Below are 12483 nucleotides of genomic sequence, written 5' to 3'. Positions count from 1 at the left end.
GCTTGGTGAAGTGTTATGCAAGTGAAATCGGGAAGAATTTACATCCTCTATCCGCATATTGCTTTGTAACTTGGCAAAAAGAGCATGGATAGCAACATACAGTTTTGATGCAATCATCGCAAGCAGAACCAGGAATAGATTCTCTTAATCGAATATCAGAACGCAACATAAGGGACCATGGAGCTATTAACCCAAGCAAAAAGTGCAAAAATGAAAAGTTTTCTTGATAGTGGAACGCAATCATGCTTCCGAGTGTGCATGGCTGGCAGACAAGAAAGCCTTTAAATCGAATCATTATTAAAGAATAATTTTTTAAAGAGTTAAAATAACAAGGATACAGCAGACCATAAAACGCAACATCAAAATTACTAAAACATCCAAAAAGAGATTGATGCCATGCTCCCATCGGAGAGTAAATTTTTAATCCAATTCTTTTTTGATCCTTGATCAATACCAACACAAAAATAAAAAGAAAATCATAGAATCTTTTGAAAAAGCAATAAAAACAAAAAAGCAATTTAACGACGATATCTGAGTCTTTTGAAATTGAAGTAGAGTCTTAGAACTCCATTATCGAAGGAAGAAACGAAGCCTCTTCTTCCTCTATATTCCCATTCCTTATTGACGATTTTGAATGCGATATCTTCATATGGAGGTCCAGCATGGAAACGAATGATTTTGTATTCTTCTGTTTCTTCGTCAGTTATGTAGCGAGGAGTTCTTGTCTTATCGATAAGATCAGGATAAAATATGTTGAAACGGTATCCCATAACAGTCTTTGGAGGAGGGTTATCGATATCAAAATGGGTCTTGTTGTATTTGTTCCATTCGTATCCTGTTCGAATTCTGTTGAAATATTTGGGCTTTCTCGGGCGATATTTGTCAGACCATCGGTAAACCTTCAGAGTCACAGGGAAAATGAAATAAAAAAGAATTTATTTATGATTTTAGATAGAAATATATAAAAAAGATTAAATTTGGTAATAAGAATATAAAATATGACAGATAAGAATAGCAATAGCTTAACAAGCAGAACACACCTTGTCCAAAGGCACAAGATAATCAAATGCTTCGAGGGTTGTCTGATCTTCGTCCACCGCATCGTCTTCTTGTGCTCCTTCCTCAACAGCACTGGCAGAAGAAATAGAAGAAGAAGATGAAGAAGAAGATGTTTTGTCTGTTCCATAATGAGAAGAAGAAGAAGATGATGATGATGATGATGATGTGATGTGTTCGTGAAATCTGTGCTTTTGGTTGCCCAAAATTAAGTCTTCTTCGTCTGCTCTTTTTTCATATCTGCTTTTGTGTTCATATTTTTGCTCTTTTTGCCTCTCAAACGAATCTCTTTCACTCTCTTCAGAAGAATACTTCAGTCTGCTTTCATCCTCTTTGATTTCTCTTTCGTCTGCTTTCATTTCCCCTCCCTCTTCTCTTTTCTCCTCCAACTTCTCCTCCTTCTCCCCTCTTGTTCTCTCTCTTCTCCTCTCCGCCCTCTCCCTCTCCTTCTCCTGCGCCTCCGCCTTCCTCTCCAGCTGCTCCAGGCGCCTCTGCAGGATGTCCCTGTGCCTCTCCCTCACAACCGCGCGCGCGCTGCACAGCGCCGTCTCCTTCTGCACGGTGTCCAAATAGTCGATGTCCAGCCCTTCTCTCAGCTGCTCGTCCCGCCCCGCTCTCTCCAGCACCTCTGCCACCACTGCCCCGACCGCCGCCAGCTGCTCCGCTGACAGCCGGCTCAGCACAGAGTGCACAGAAGACTTGACATACGCGGCTGAACGGAACGGCGCGCTTTGGCTGAGTGTGTCAGAAGAGGAGCGATGGTAAGGCGCGGGCGAGGCTCCTTCTCGGATGGAGGCAAGCGAAGAAAGCGAGGAAGAAACAGGCGGAACGAATTTTGTACGGCTCGGCTGCTGAGATTCTCTGAATGAAGGTTTTCATTTTTTGAAAAAATTGTATTGAGAACAGGGGGAGGAAAAAAATATTAAAGCTGAAAAATATTGTTTGTATCAAACTTTTCGATATCTTCTGCGGTCAGCTGAGCATTTCGAATAGCTTCGACACACAACGCTCTCATGGCTGCCCAAAATGATTTGTTTTTCTTTTGATCCAACTCTTTATAAGCAGAAATTTCCTTTTCTGTGTTTTTCAATTCATCCAATGTCATTCCCTAAGTAAAACATGTTGAAATGTTTTCATGCCGTATAATAATCAATTTTTTGAGAAATAAAGAAAGAGAAAGAAACAAAAAGAAAAAGAAATTTTTATTTAATAACATTCTACAAAACATCTCATACATTAAAAATCTGATATGGCTCTTGAAGAAGGCGTTCATCAGTTTCTACATCATCTGGAGAAAAGTCTGAAGCAAAACGAAGATTATCAACAGATGGTGAAGAAAAATCAGGCTGATCTTCATCTAAACGAAGGTTTCTTGCAACAAAGTCTATTGGCTGTGCTCTTCCTTGTTTCACTCGAATCTCAGATCTCAATTTCACTTGTTTTGTATGAAACTATTTTAGAATAACAGCAAAAAGAAGTATTAAAAAGTGAGAAACAAACTTCGTGTTCTTGCCTTCTCCAATCTTCAAAGTCCATCAAATCCTTATCTTTTTGTGCTTGTAAACGCTGCAATTCTCGCAGTTTTTTGTCTTCCTCATTTTGAAGCCTTTTTTGCCGAGCTCTTTCAATTTCTTGCTGTATAAAGAATGTTAGACGCTGTTTTAAAGCAATAGAAGTTGATAAAAGCAAGTTCAAACAAATCTTTCTTCTTGAATTATTCTTTTTTCTTCTTTTGATATTTTCTTCTCGTTCAATCCCAATTTCTTTAATTTTTCGTTCTTTTTATGCCACACAAACTTTTCGCCAAGCCTTGAATCTCCGAAAGGATTTGATTCATTCGTATAGCCAGCGTATAGCCTTGAAGAAGACATAAAAATTATTTGTTAAATATTTATATGATGGGGCTCCAGTAAAAATGATGAAATGGCATGGATCGTAGATTGATCAATATGTCTGAAGAATTTACTGCTTCCCCTGAGCATCTTGATTATAATTCTCCAAGTCATGCTGATGACAATGATATTGTTAATGCAGATAAAGATATTACACTTGGGGATGAGCAGCCAATTTTAAGCAATGAATCTGATCAAACTGGACTATTACCGCCACCTCTTATTTCTCAAGAGGCTGAACAAATACAAACAGTAGCAGATGAAAGCGATAATAGGCCATTAGAGGACAATGCACCAGAAGCTGCTGAATGGGATGTTGAACCTGAATCTTCTTCGCAGCAACAATCTTTGCCACTTAACGCTGGTGCTGACATTGATTCGATTGCTAAGCAGTTTCATGGTGTATACATTGGTTTGATTATTACTTAAGTTCCGAAAGCAATAGTAGTTATAATACTTTTAACATGGAATTAATTGTTTTCGAATTTTACATGTCTAAATGAAAACTGAAACAGGGAACATCGAGACTCAACAAGAAAACGCATACTTTGGACTCAAAGATATGATAACCGAAAAGATTGCGGCTCCAACAAAAATTGACATGAAGGAGCATTTTGCATTTGTCTTTTTCAATGACAAAGAATTGGCAGACCGATGTCTTAAAGAACTACCTGGAGTTTGATACATTTAATCGCTTACACACATACAATTTAGAATTTACTTCATAGATTGAATTTTTGGGTCGTCGTTTAAGGGTTGAACCATCATTTCATGATCCTAAATTGTATGTTGCTTTTATTTTCAATCATAAATTAATTATCTTTTTCTTGAATATTTTCAGGAGGGCAGCTCTATATTCTCGAGATTGTGTGATTCATTTATTTATGATTTGTTGAGATTACGTTCTTATTATTACATATCAATACTACTTCAGCATTAATTCCTCCTTCTCCTACATTATTTGTTGTTAATTATGATCCTTTAAGGACTAAAGAAAAAGACATGAAAGAATTTTTTGAGCAGTGTGGCCCAGTTAAAAGCGTTGATTTACGTGCAAGATCAACATTTGCATTTGTAACTTATGAACATCTGGAAGATGCAATTAAAGCTAAAAAGGTTTTGTATTTGTAAAGCATCGTTAACATAAATTTCATTATAAAAATGTTAATACAAAATAATAACTTTGAATGAAATTTTTTAAATATGAATTTTAAGGAATTGGATGGCAAAGTGTTTGGAAACAGAGAAATTATCATTCAGTTTCAGTCAAAAGGGCGGTCAGTCATTAGCACCGACAGCCGGCGTGGTCCACAAAGCGGAGGGCATTCGAGCGCAGCTGACGAGAAGTGGTGGCTTGAAGAGAGAGACGGGAGGAGAAGCCATGTGCACCGGACTGAAGGAAGAGATAGAAGCCATCATGGACACGGTAGAGAGCATGGAAGAGAATGGGACAGAGACAGAAGAAGCAGACGGAGCAGAAGAAGTCTTAGCCGCAGCAGAAGTCGAAGCAGAAGCAGAAGTTACAGCGACAGCCGCAGCAGTAGTCGTAGTCATAGCCGTAGCCACAGCCGAAGCCGCAGCGGAAGAAGATACTCGAGAAGTCGAAGCAGACAAAGCAGAACAAGACATCACTACGACAGCAGAGACAGGAGCCGAAGTAGCGATGCTTCCGAAAGAAGGAAACAGAGGAATAGCCGATCGAGGAGCAGAAGTTTGAGAAGAGATTCTGATAAAAGAGTAGAAGAGAAGTTGAGAGACAGGCGTGCACCATATGAAAGAAGTCGAGATGGAGAGAAAGAGAAGGACAGAGATAGAGACAGAGAAAGAGAAAGAGAACGAGATAGAGACAGTGATAGGAATGGAGAGAGAAGCAGAGATAGAGAAAGAGAAAGAGATAGAGATAGAGAAATGGACAGAACGAGAGATAGAAAGAGGGAGAGTGTGTATGAGAAGGAAAAAGAGAAAATAAGAGACAGAGACAGAGGCAGTAGTCGGAGCGGAGGCAAAGATGCTGATAAGAAATGGAGCGATAAAGTGCGCAGTGAAGTTAAAAAACTGAAAGAAGGAGCAGAAGAACTTCGAGGGAGAGGAAGAGAGCCAGAAAGAGCACGTGAGGAGAGCTATCGGAGCAAGCGAGACAAACGCGATGATCGATCTGAGGATGACTTTGAAAATGAGAAAAGGATGGCTATTGTCAGCAGAAGGAGAGAAGATGAGCCAAGCGATGATGGCGAATATGAAAGCGATAAATATAAGAGAGAGAGGGGAGGAAGAGAAAAGGAGAAAGAAAGAGAAGGAGAAAGAGATCGGGATAGAGACAGAGACAGAGACAGAGGAAGAAAAGAAGTTTTGACAAGACAAGACGCTGAAATAAGATCTTCGGATTATTCGAGAGAACGAAAACGGCAAGACGATCGCAGAGTTGAAGATAGAGATAGTAAGTATGGGAGAAGAAGAGATGTTGATGAAGGGTCAGCAAAAGCACATCAATCACCTCGAAGAGAAAAAGAAGAGAACAGGGACAGAGATAGAGACAGAGATAGAGATGCTAATAGGAGCAGGGCTAAAGAAAGTTCGAAGTATAGAAGCTCTGAAAGAGATAGATCACCACGAAGAGAGGAAGATAGAGGAAGAGACAGAGACAGAGACAGGGAAAGAGATAGAAGTCGAGATAGAAGTAGAGATAGAGATTATGATAGAGATAGAGATAGAGACCGAGCAAAGTCGACGGGAGGAAATAGTGAAAAGGGAAGAGATCGTTATAGCTATTCTTCTTCTGCTTCTCGAAAAAGAGCGAAATACGATGATTAATCGGAGTTCAGTTCTGCATTTTATTTATTTAGTTCGTGTAGGACACTAATTTTTATTCACTATTCTTATCGCACTTTCTGTAAGTTATGGGTGTTTGAAAAGCTTGATCGAATCCTTGTGGATGATTGTGAATAAATTTTCTCAAATTTGATTTCACAAACGAATGTTTGTTGCATTCATTTCATATGTTTTTTTTTTTTTCGTTGTGTGTGTATGAGACCTGCATACGCCGGGATGATGACCACAGCTGAATTTTTCTTCTTTTAATGTGTTTTTTATATCTACAAAACTTTGTATTTGCTTTTTTTTTTTTCCTTCATTTTCTTTTGGGCATTCTTCTGTTCATTATGCAAGTGGGATGCCATCATGCATTTCTCATCTAAAAGTTATTAAAATTTGCGAGGACTCAATTCATAAAAATTCGAGTTGAATGTCAACATGTTACGAAAATATAAATAATAAATATTAAAATTTTCAAGTTGTGAAATAATGAACTACTAAAATTTTATGAAATCAAAATTTTGTACAAAAAATTAATTGCTCCCTTCATTTTTACTTTGAATTAAATTTTTTAGGTGCAAAATACTTGCTTTTAATCAAAAAATCTTTGTTCCTAGCTTTTTCTGCAGTCGTATCATCGTAAATTTTTAAATGCCACTTTATAACAAAAAAAGTCAATTTTATGAGAAGTGCGAAATTCTTAAAGAAGAAAAAATTTTAGGGTGATTTATTAACCCGGACTTTTTTTTTAATAATAAGTTGATTTTTCCCACTTTTTATATTTTTTATATTGTTTTCAGTAGAACTTTACTATATTTATTTAAGCATTTCAATTTGAATATATTCAATATAAAATATATCGATTTAATTCTATTTATCTTCAATCAAATCAGTTTTGATTGACTCAATTCATAATTCAGAAATTCGGGGATTATGATCATTTAAGAAAAAATTGAAATAATGGTCAAAATTGTTATTAATAAATATTTCTGAAAATTTATCATGTCTCAAAATCCTTTATTATCAATTTTGGAACATTTGGAGCAAAGAAATACCATTCCAAATCAATATCATGATGAAGAAGATTCAGTTCCTCGAAGTATTATAGATTTAGCATTAAAAAAATTTACAGACCCATCAATTGCATTTTTTCGACTGACGGGCTTTGCTCGTTCAGAATTCAACATTCTTTTATGTCTTCTTTCCGATTATTCACACCCACAACGAGGAAGAACGAAAGCAATTAATTCTCTTGAAAAACAGCTCTTTATCCTTCTCAACTTTCTTCATCATGGATCTTGCACATTAACTCATCTTCTTGCAAAGCCAAGACATTCATCTCAAACATCAACAGTTCGTCTTCTTCATTCTTCTGTTGAAAAATTGAAAAATCAGCTTTCACAATTGTTCATTTCATTCAGACCAGAAAGAATAACAGGTTATGAGAATGTCGGCGTAGTTGTTGATTGAACAGTAATTCCAATTAATCGCCCAGGAGGAAAATTGGAATATGGAAAAAAATATTTCAGTGGAAAACATCATATGTACTGTGTATAATCGGAGGTGGGTGTCAATCCCAGGTTGGGAACTGTCAGCACTGTTAGTTCTGTGTACACAGGTTCAACTCATGACTTTACCATATTTAAGGATCATTATCCAACTTTCCAATCTCAACTTGGAGGAGCAAAAATTCTCGCAGATTCTGCATACATCGGTGCAAAGCCCGAACTAGAAGCAATTATAACAAAACCTGTTGGCACTCCAGAGTTGGCATCTCATAGAGTAGTGGTTGAAAGATTTTTTGGAACGTTGAAAACTTTGTTCACAATATCTCGTCGTCCTTTTGTTTTTGATGAATCAAAAGTTTCTGACTATTTTTTGGTCGCCTGTTGCCTCACAAATTTTCATATACTACATAATCCACTCACATCAAGAGATTTTGAAGCAAACACTCGAATTTTAAATGATATTTTGAGGGAAAATACCGAAAGGAAAGAAGCAAAAAGAAGAGCGAATGAAAGACACATGACCAAATTGAAGAATAGACTCAATCCTGGAACTTCCATGGAACCCAACATTTCTATAAATATCGAGGAAATAAGAGGCTTATTTTTCGTTATTTTACCATTATTGAATTTTTCATTTTGTAAAAAAAAATTTTTTTAATTTTTATTTAACCATATTAATTATTTTTTATTATTCTGTTATAGATCATTTAGATTTACAGAGGCTTCAAGCGACAGAAAGAAGAAGAAACGAAGTCCAGAAAGTGACAAGTGAAAGAAACGAGAGAAGAGATGAAATTTTAGAAAAAGAAAGACAAAAAGAAGACAACGAACAACAAAAACCAGATTGTTTTCACTCTTGGCATCTTCCAATGCAATGGGACTCTTTAAATCTCTCTTCAGATGATTTTATTAATATTCTATCTTCGCAATCGACGTCTTCATCGATTTCTTCTGTCTCATCAACATCAACATCAACATCATCATCATCATCATCATCATCATCATCATCATCATCATCATCATCATCATCAACAACAACAACAACAACAACAACAACAACAACATCAACAACATCAACAAATCCTTTTATGTCGTTTTTATCATCGTCTCATAATTTTGAAACAATTCAATCTGATTTTTCGATCTTGGAAGATTCTTCAATTTCAGATTCTTCTCGATCAGCATCAACAATATCATCTTCAACGTCAATTCCTTCATTGAATTCAACATCTACAAATCAATCACCCTTAAAATCTCAAATGAGCTCCGAGAACGAAAGAAATTTTTCTTTTGGTTCTTTAGCTTCATTTGTAACTCCGTCTCAAGAGAGAATACATTTTCCTGTTTTTAATTCACAATAAAATACTTTGAATATTATTCTCAGTGCTTTTTTATCTTCATATCATTCATTCGCTTTTAATGACATGTTTCTAATTATTTATAAATTATAATCATTTATTATTAACAACTTTTTTTTCTAAAAAAAATATCTGATGTTTCAAAAAATTATGAATAAAAATCATATTAGACCATATTGTGGTTTTGATGTTTAATCGAAGTGATATTCAAAAAACGAAAGTTGGAAAAGCTGAAACGAGATAAAAATGAATATATAATGTTGGTTTTTTTTGTTGGCACAATATACTTCGTTCAAAAAAAAATGATTTTATCCAACTGATTCGATCCGAATCAGAAACACTTATACAATTTGACAGTTTGTAAAAATATCGAAAAAAACATAAATAATTAGTTTGAAGAAAGTCTTAATACCCCAAAATGCAAATATCAAACGAAAAAGAACAAACAAAGTTTTGTCGATCGAAAGTGGTATATAACAAAATTTGAAAGTGATCAAGATTCTGATTGAGTAAAATCATATTTGATTCAATCAAATCAAATTAATTTTTTCCAATTCACAATCAGTTATTCTTTGCACATATCATAGATATATACGAAAAAGCTCTGGTATATAAGGAAAAATCAATGACTGAAATTCTTGATTAAATTACTATACCTAATCTCTGATGGGGGAGGGTTAGCTCCTCCATCTCTCGATTAGTGCCTCCCCTGAGGAAATTAGGTAATAGCAACGGGGCTGACTAAGTTAGAATTTAATCGAAAATATTTTTTTGATTTTTTTTCATTCCAAAAAAAATTTTTTTTCCAAAAATTAGAATTAGATCATCACCAGAATTTTTTTGTTATGAGTGTTGTTGAAAATAAAAAAGAACGAGGACAGTTAATTCTTCGAGAAAAAAAGATGTCATTTGAATATCGAAGAATTGAAAATCGATTAGAACGCATGGCACGTATTGTTGTAGATGGTCATGTACGAATTGTCGACGCAATTAATTCAAAAGAATTCTCGCGTTCTGCAGTTATCAGAGCAGTTTCAGCGGTTGAAAGTGGAAGAGATGTTGGAAAATCTGGCAGGCCAGAACTATTCTATGAAGATGACAAGAATATTATTGTTGGAGTTATAAAAAACGAAAGTTTATCCGGAACAAGTTTAAATGCAAAGAGAACAAGAGAATTAGTTTGATTACACATTTATTTATATTTCGTTTTTAATAATAAATATTTTTCAGATGGAATCCGTCCTATCCGACAAAAAAAGACGATCAGAAACTGATGTTGATGAAAATTCCAGTGTGTCCAAATCATATCCATATCTTTTTGCAAAAAGGAATTCTGAGCTCAAAGCGTCCATGCCCAGAAATGTGGATATCCAACGTCTTTCAGTATCCAATCAACAAGCTCTGCTTCGTTTCTACGAGCTTCTACAAAATCTTCACAATTCTCATCATTATTCACCTTCTCTGATCTTTGACACCGATGAATCTTCACTCCGCTTATCGGATTCCTTCAAAAATCTTGTGATTCACCCCACAGGAGTTCCAGCTGGATTTCACACAACACCCACAAACATGCCAAATGCCACTTTGGTTGTCGCAGCTGCTGCAGATGGATATTCTCTCAAAAGCATTGTGTTGTGGCCATGCCACAAATTACCAAAGGAAATGCGAGTTCTTTTGAGCGCATTCATTGATGTTTGGGATAACAAGGATGGATGGATGACGGAAAGCATATTTCAAAGATACGCAGAAGAGGTTTTATTAACTGGAATCATCGAAAGAAGGAAAATATTAATGAAAACCAACGAGAGATGTCTTCTGCTTTTGGATTCTCATTCTTCTCGGGCTCAGCCTGACATATGGCAGAAATTTGCTGATAACAACATTGACGTCGTCACTTTTATTCCTCACAGTTCACACATCACACAACCTCTTGATCGTGGTGTATTTGCTGTATTCAAAAAATGCATCAACTCTCTTTTCTTTGTGCCTCCAGATTCTTCCATTTCTCTTCGACGTGAGGCCATTTCCAACGTTCTTCCACAAGCTCTTCAGACGGAATTGCTTCCTGTAACTGTTGTTTCTTCGTTCATGAAAAACGGCGTGCTTTTAAACGAATGGAATTCCGTATTATCAACACTTCCAAAGGAACCTTCGGTTACACTGAAAAAGAGAACACACAGGTTTGATTTTTTTGGAAAAATTATTACTGAACAAAAATTTCTTGAAGAATGGAAAAAAGAAAAGAAAATGAAAGAAGATTAGAAAAGAAAAGATAATAATGATGAAAAAGAAGAAAAAATTCTTTTCGAAGCTGAAAAGCCCCAAAAAAGAAGATTTAATAAATCCCACATTTTGAATGATGATATTTTGGATGATGAATCAAAGCAGAAAAATTCCAGAAAAACTGTAAAAAGAGAACTTGTTGATTATGTTTATTATTGATCATTTCAATTTTCAAAATTAAAACATGATTGTTTCAAAAAAAATTTTTTTTATATCAAACCAAAATAAAAAAAAAGTTCGGGTTTATAAATCACCCTATTTTTATCGTCATGGACAAAATGCTTGAAAAGAACAGAACCAAGAAACATGTCCATCAGTTAACGATTTTTTCAAATTCGATTATTTGCTTCGTTTTATTCGATTTGTTGTTCGTGTGCAAATGTTGAAAAACAAAAAATGGAAAAAAATCTTTTCAAAAAATTGATTTTTGTCAAATTTCTTTTCTATTTTATTAACTCTGGTGAAACATGATGAATGGTTCACATTTCACATTGACGTCAGATTTTTGTCTCAACCCTTTTTCTTTGAAACTTATTTTAACTTTTTATAAGCAAACAAATGCCACAATCAATGAATAAATTAATTGACTTTTAAATTCACATTTTTAACAGCATTCTGAAATATACACCTAAAAATAATTCAAATTCGAAAAAGAATAATTCAATTTCGGAATTAATAATTCAAAATCGAAAATTAATAATTCGAATTCGGAAATTAATAATTTTATTTCGTAATTTATAAATTTGATTTCGAAAAAGAATAATTCGATTTCGAAACGAAAATTTTTTTGTTTTGTGGAATGAATAACTTGTATTTGGGGTTATAAATTCTTTAAATTTTTGTCTCATCAGCAAATTATGTTTATCTATATTTGAAAAATGACGCATTTTCATTTTAAAATTTTCTTTCATTTTGAATGAAAATTTATTGATTGAAGTAAATTTGAAAAGGAAATAAATACATTTTAATGATTAAAACAGGTATTATTCAAAATTTTGCCAATGAAACAATCACATTATTGTGAAGAAATAATTCAATAATCATAATTAAATTTTTTCAATTTTTATTAAATGATTCAATAGAATGAATTTTTATTATGGTGTGTGCATAAACCCGCACTTGTGCAAAAACCCGCACACTTGACATTTTCTTTCGAAATACTCTTCCACATTCATATATGTGAAAGCGTTTGGCATTTTGATGCAACCTATAACTTTTTTTTGTCCAATATTAAGTATTTCGAATGAAAAATCAAAAACAAAAATTTTTGATCCAAAGATCAAAAAAGATCAAAAATTTTTGTTTTTGGTTATAGGTGGCATCAAAATGCCAAACGCTTTCACATATATGAATGTGGAAGAGTATTTCGAAAGAAAATGTCAAGTGTGCGGGTTTTTGCACAAGTGCGGGTTTTGCACCCAACTATTATATTATTATTATTTGTATGATGATTTTCAAAAATGGAAAAAAAATTTTAAAGAATTGATTTATTGATTGTTGCAATAAAAAAAAAAAGTTTTTTTTGAGTAATAAAATATGAGTGGTTAAAAAATAACTTGAATTTTTCTGAAATCC

General features: G+C 34.4%; 5 protein-coding genes across 5 annotated transcripts; 2 read left to right on the top strand and 3 right to left on the bottom strand.

Annotated features, from left to right (window-relative positions):
- Positions 1–13: 13 nt before the first annotated feature.
- Positions 14–406, bottom strand: MONOS_17236 (putative PLAC8 family; the record flags this gene model as incomplete). Its single annotated transcript, XM_067870136.1, has 2 exons — positions 14–279; positions 346–406. The coding sequence occupies 2 exons, from the start codon at positions 404–406 to the stop codon at positions 14–16; spliced, it is 327 nt and encodes a 108-aa protein (XP_067731862.1).
- Positions 407–518: 112 nt separating this feature from the next.
- MONOS_12650 (putative Cactus-binding C-terminus of cactin protein) lies at positions 519–2927 on the bottom strand (the record flags this gene model as incomplete). The annotated part of the gene is made up of 6 exons (XM_067865286.1): positions 519–899; positions 1041–1917; positions 2010–2164; positions 2292–2507; positions 2557–2691; positions 2754–2927. 6 exons carry the CDS (start codon positions 2925–2927, stop codon positions 519–521), a joined length of 1938 nt encoding a protein of 645 aa, XP_067731861.1.
- A 53-nt stretch (positions 2928–2980) lies between these two features.
- Positions 2981–6239, top strand: MONOS_12651 (putative splicing factor, arginine/serine-rich 4/5/6). The gene is made up of 6 exons (XM_067865287.1): positions 2981–3360; positions 3464–3624; positions 3677–3732; positions 3790–3815; positions 3883–4064; positions 4164–6239. Exons 1-6 carry the CDS (start codon positions 2985–2987, stop codon positions 5757–5759), a joined length of 2397 nt encoding a protein of 798 aa, XP_067731860.1. The 5' UTR covers positions 2981–2984; the 3' UTR covers positions 5760–6239.
- A 1878-nt stretch (positions 6240–8117) lies between these two features.
- MONOS_12653 (uncharacterized protein) lies at positions 8118–9315 on the bottom strand (the record flags this gene model as incomplete). Its single annotated transcript, XM_067865288.1, has 2 exons — positions 8118–8350; positions 9282–9315. The coding sequence occupies 2 exons, from the start codon at positions 9313–9315 to the stop codon at positions 8118–8120; spliced, it is 267 nt and encodes an 88-aa protein (XP_067731859.1).
- A 254-nt stretch (positions 9316–9569) lies between these two features.
- MONOS_12654 (putative DDE superfamily endonuclease) lies at positions 9570–10887 on the top strand (the record flags this gene model as incomplete). Its single annotated transcript, XM_067865289.1, has 2 exons — positions 9570–9803; positions 9856–10887. The coding sequence occupies 2 exons, from the start codon at positions 9570–9572 to the stop codon at positions 10885–10887; spliced, it is 1266 nt and encodes a 421-aa protein (XP_067731858.1).
- Between the last annotated feature and the right edge of the window lie 1596 nt (positions 10888–12483).

Source organism: Monocercomonoides exilis (assembly GCF_001643675.1).
Source record: "Monocercomonoides exilis strain PA203 chromosome Unknown scaffold10-1930038, whole genome shotgun sequence".
NCBI classification, from domain to species: domain Eukaryota; phylum Preaxostyla; order Oxymonadida; family Polymastigidae; genus Monocercomonoides; species Monocercomonoides exilis.
The sequence above is the reverse complement of the archived record's forward strand: the minus strand, read 5'-3'. Positions and strand labels throughout refer to the sequence as shown.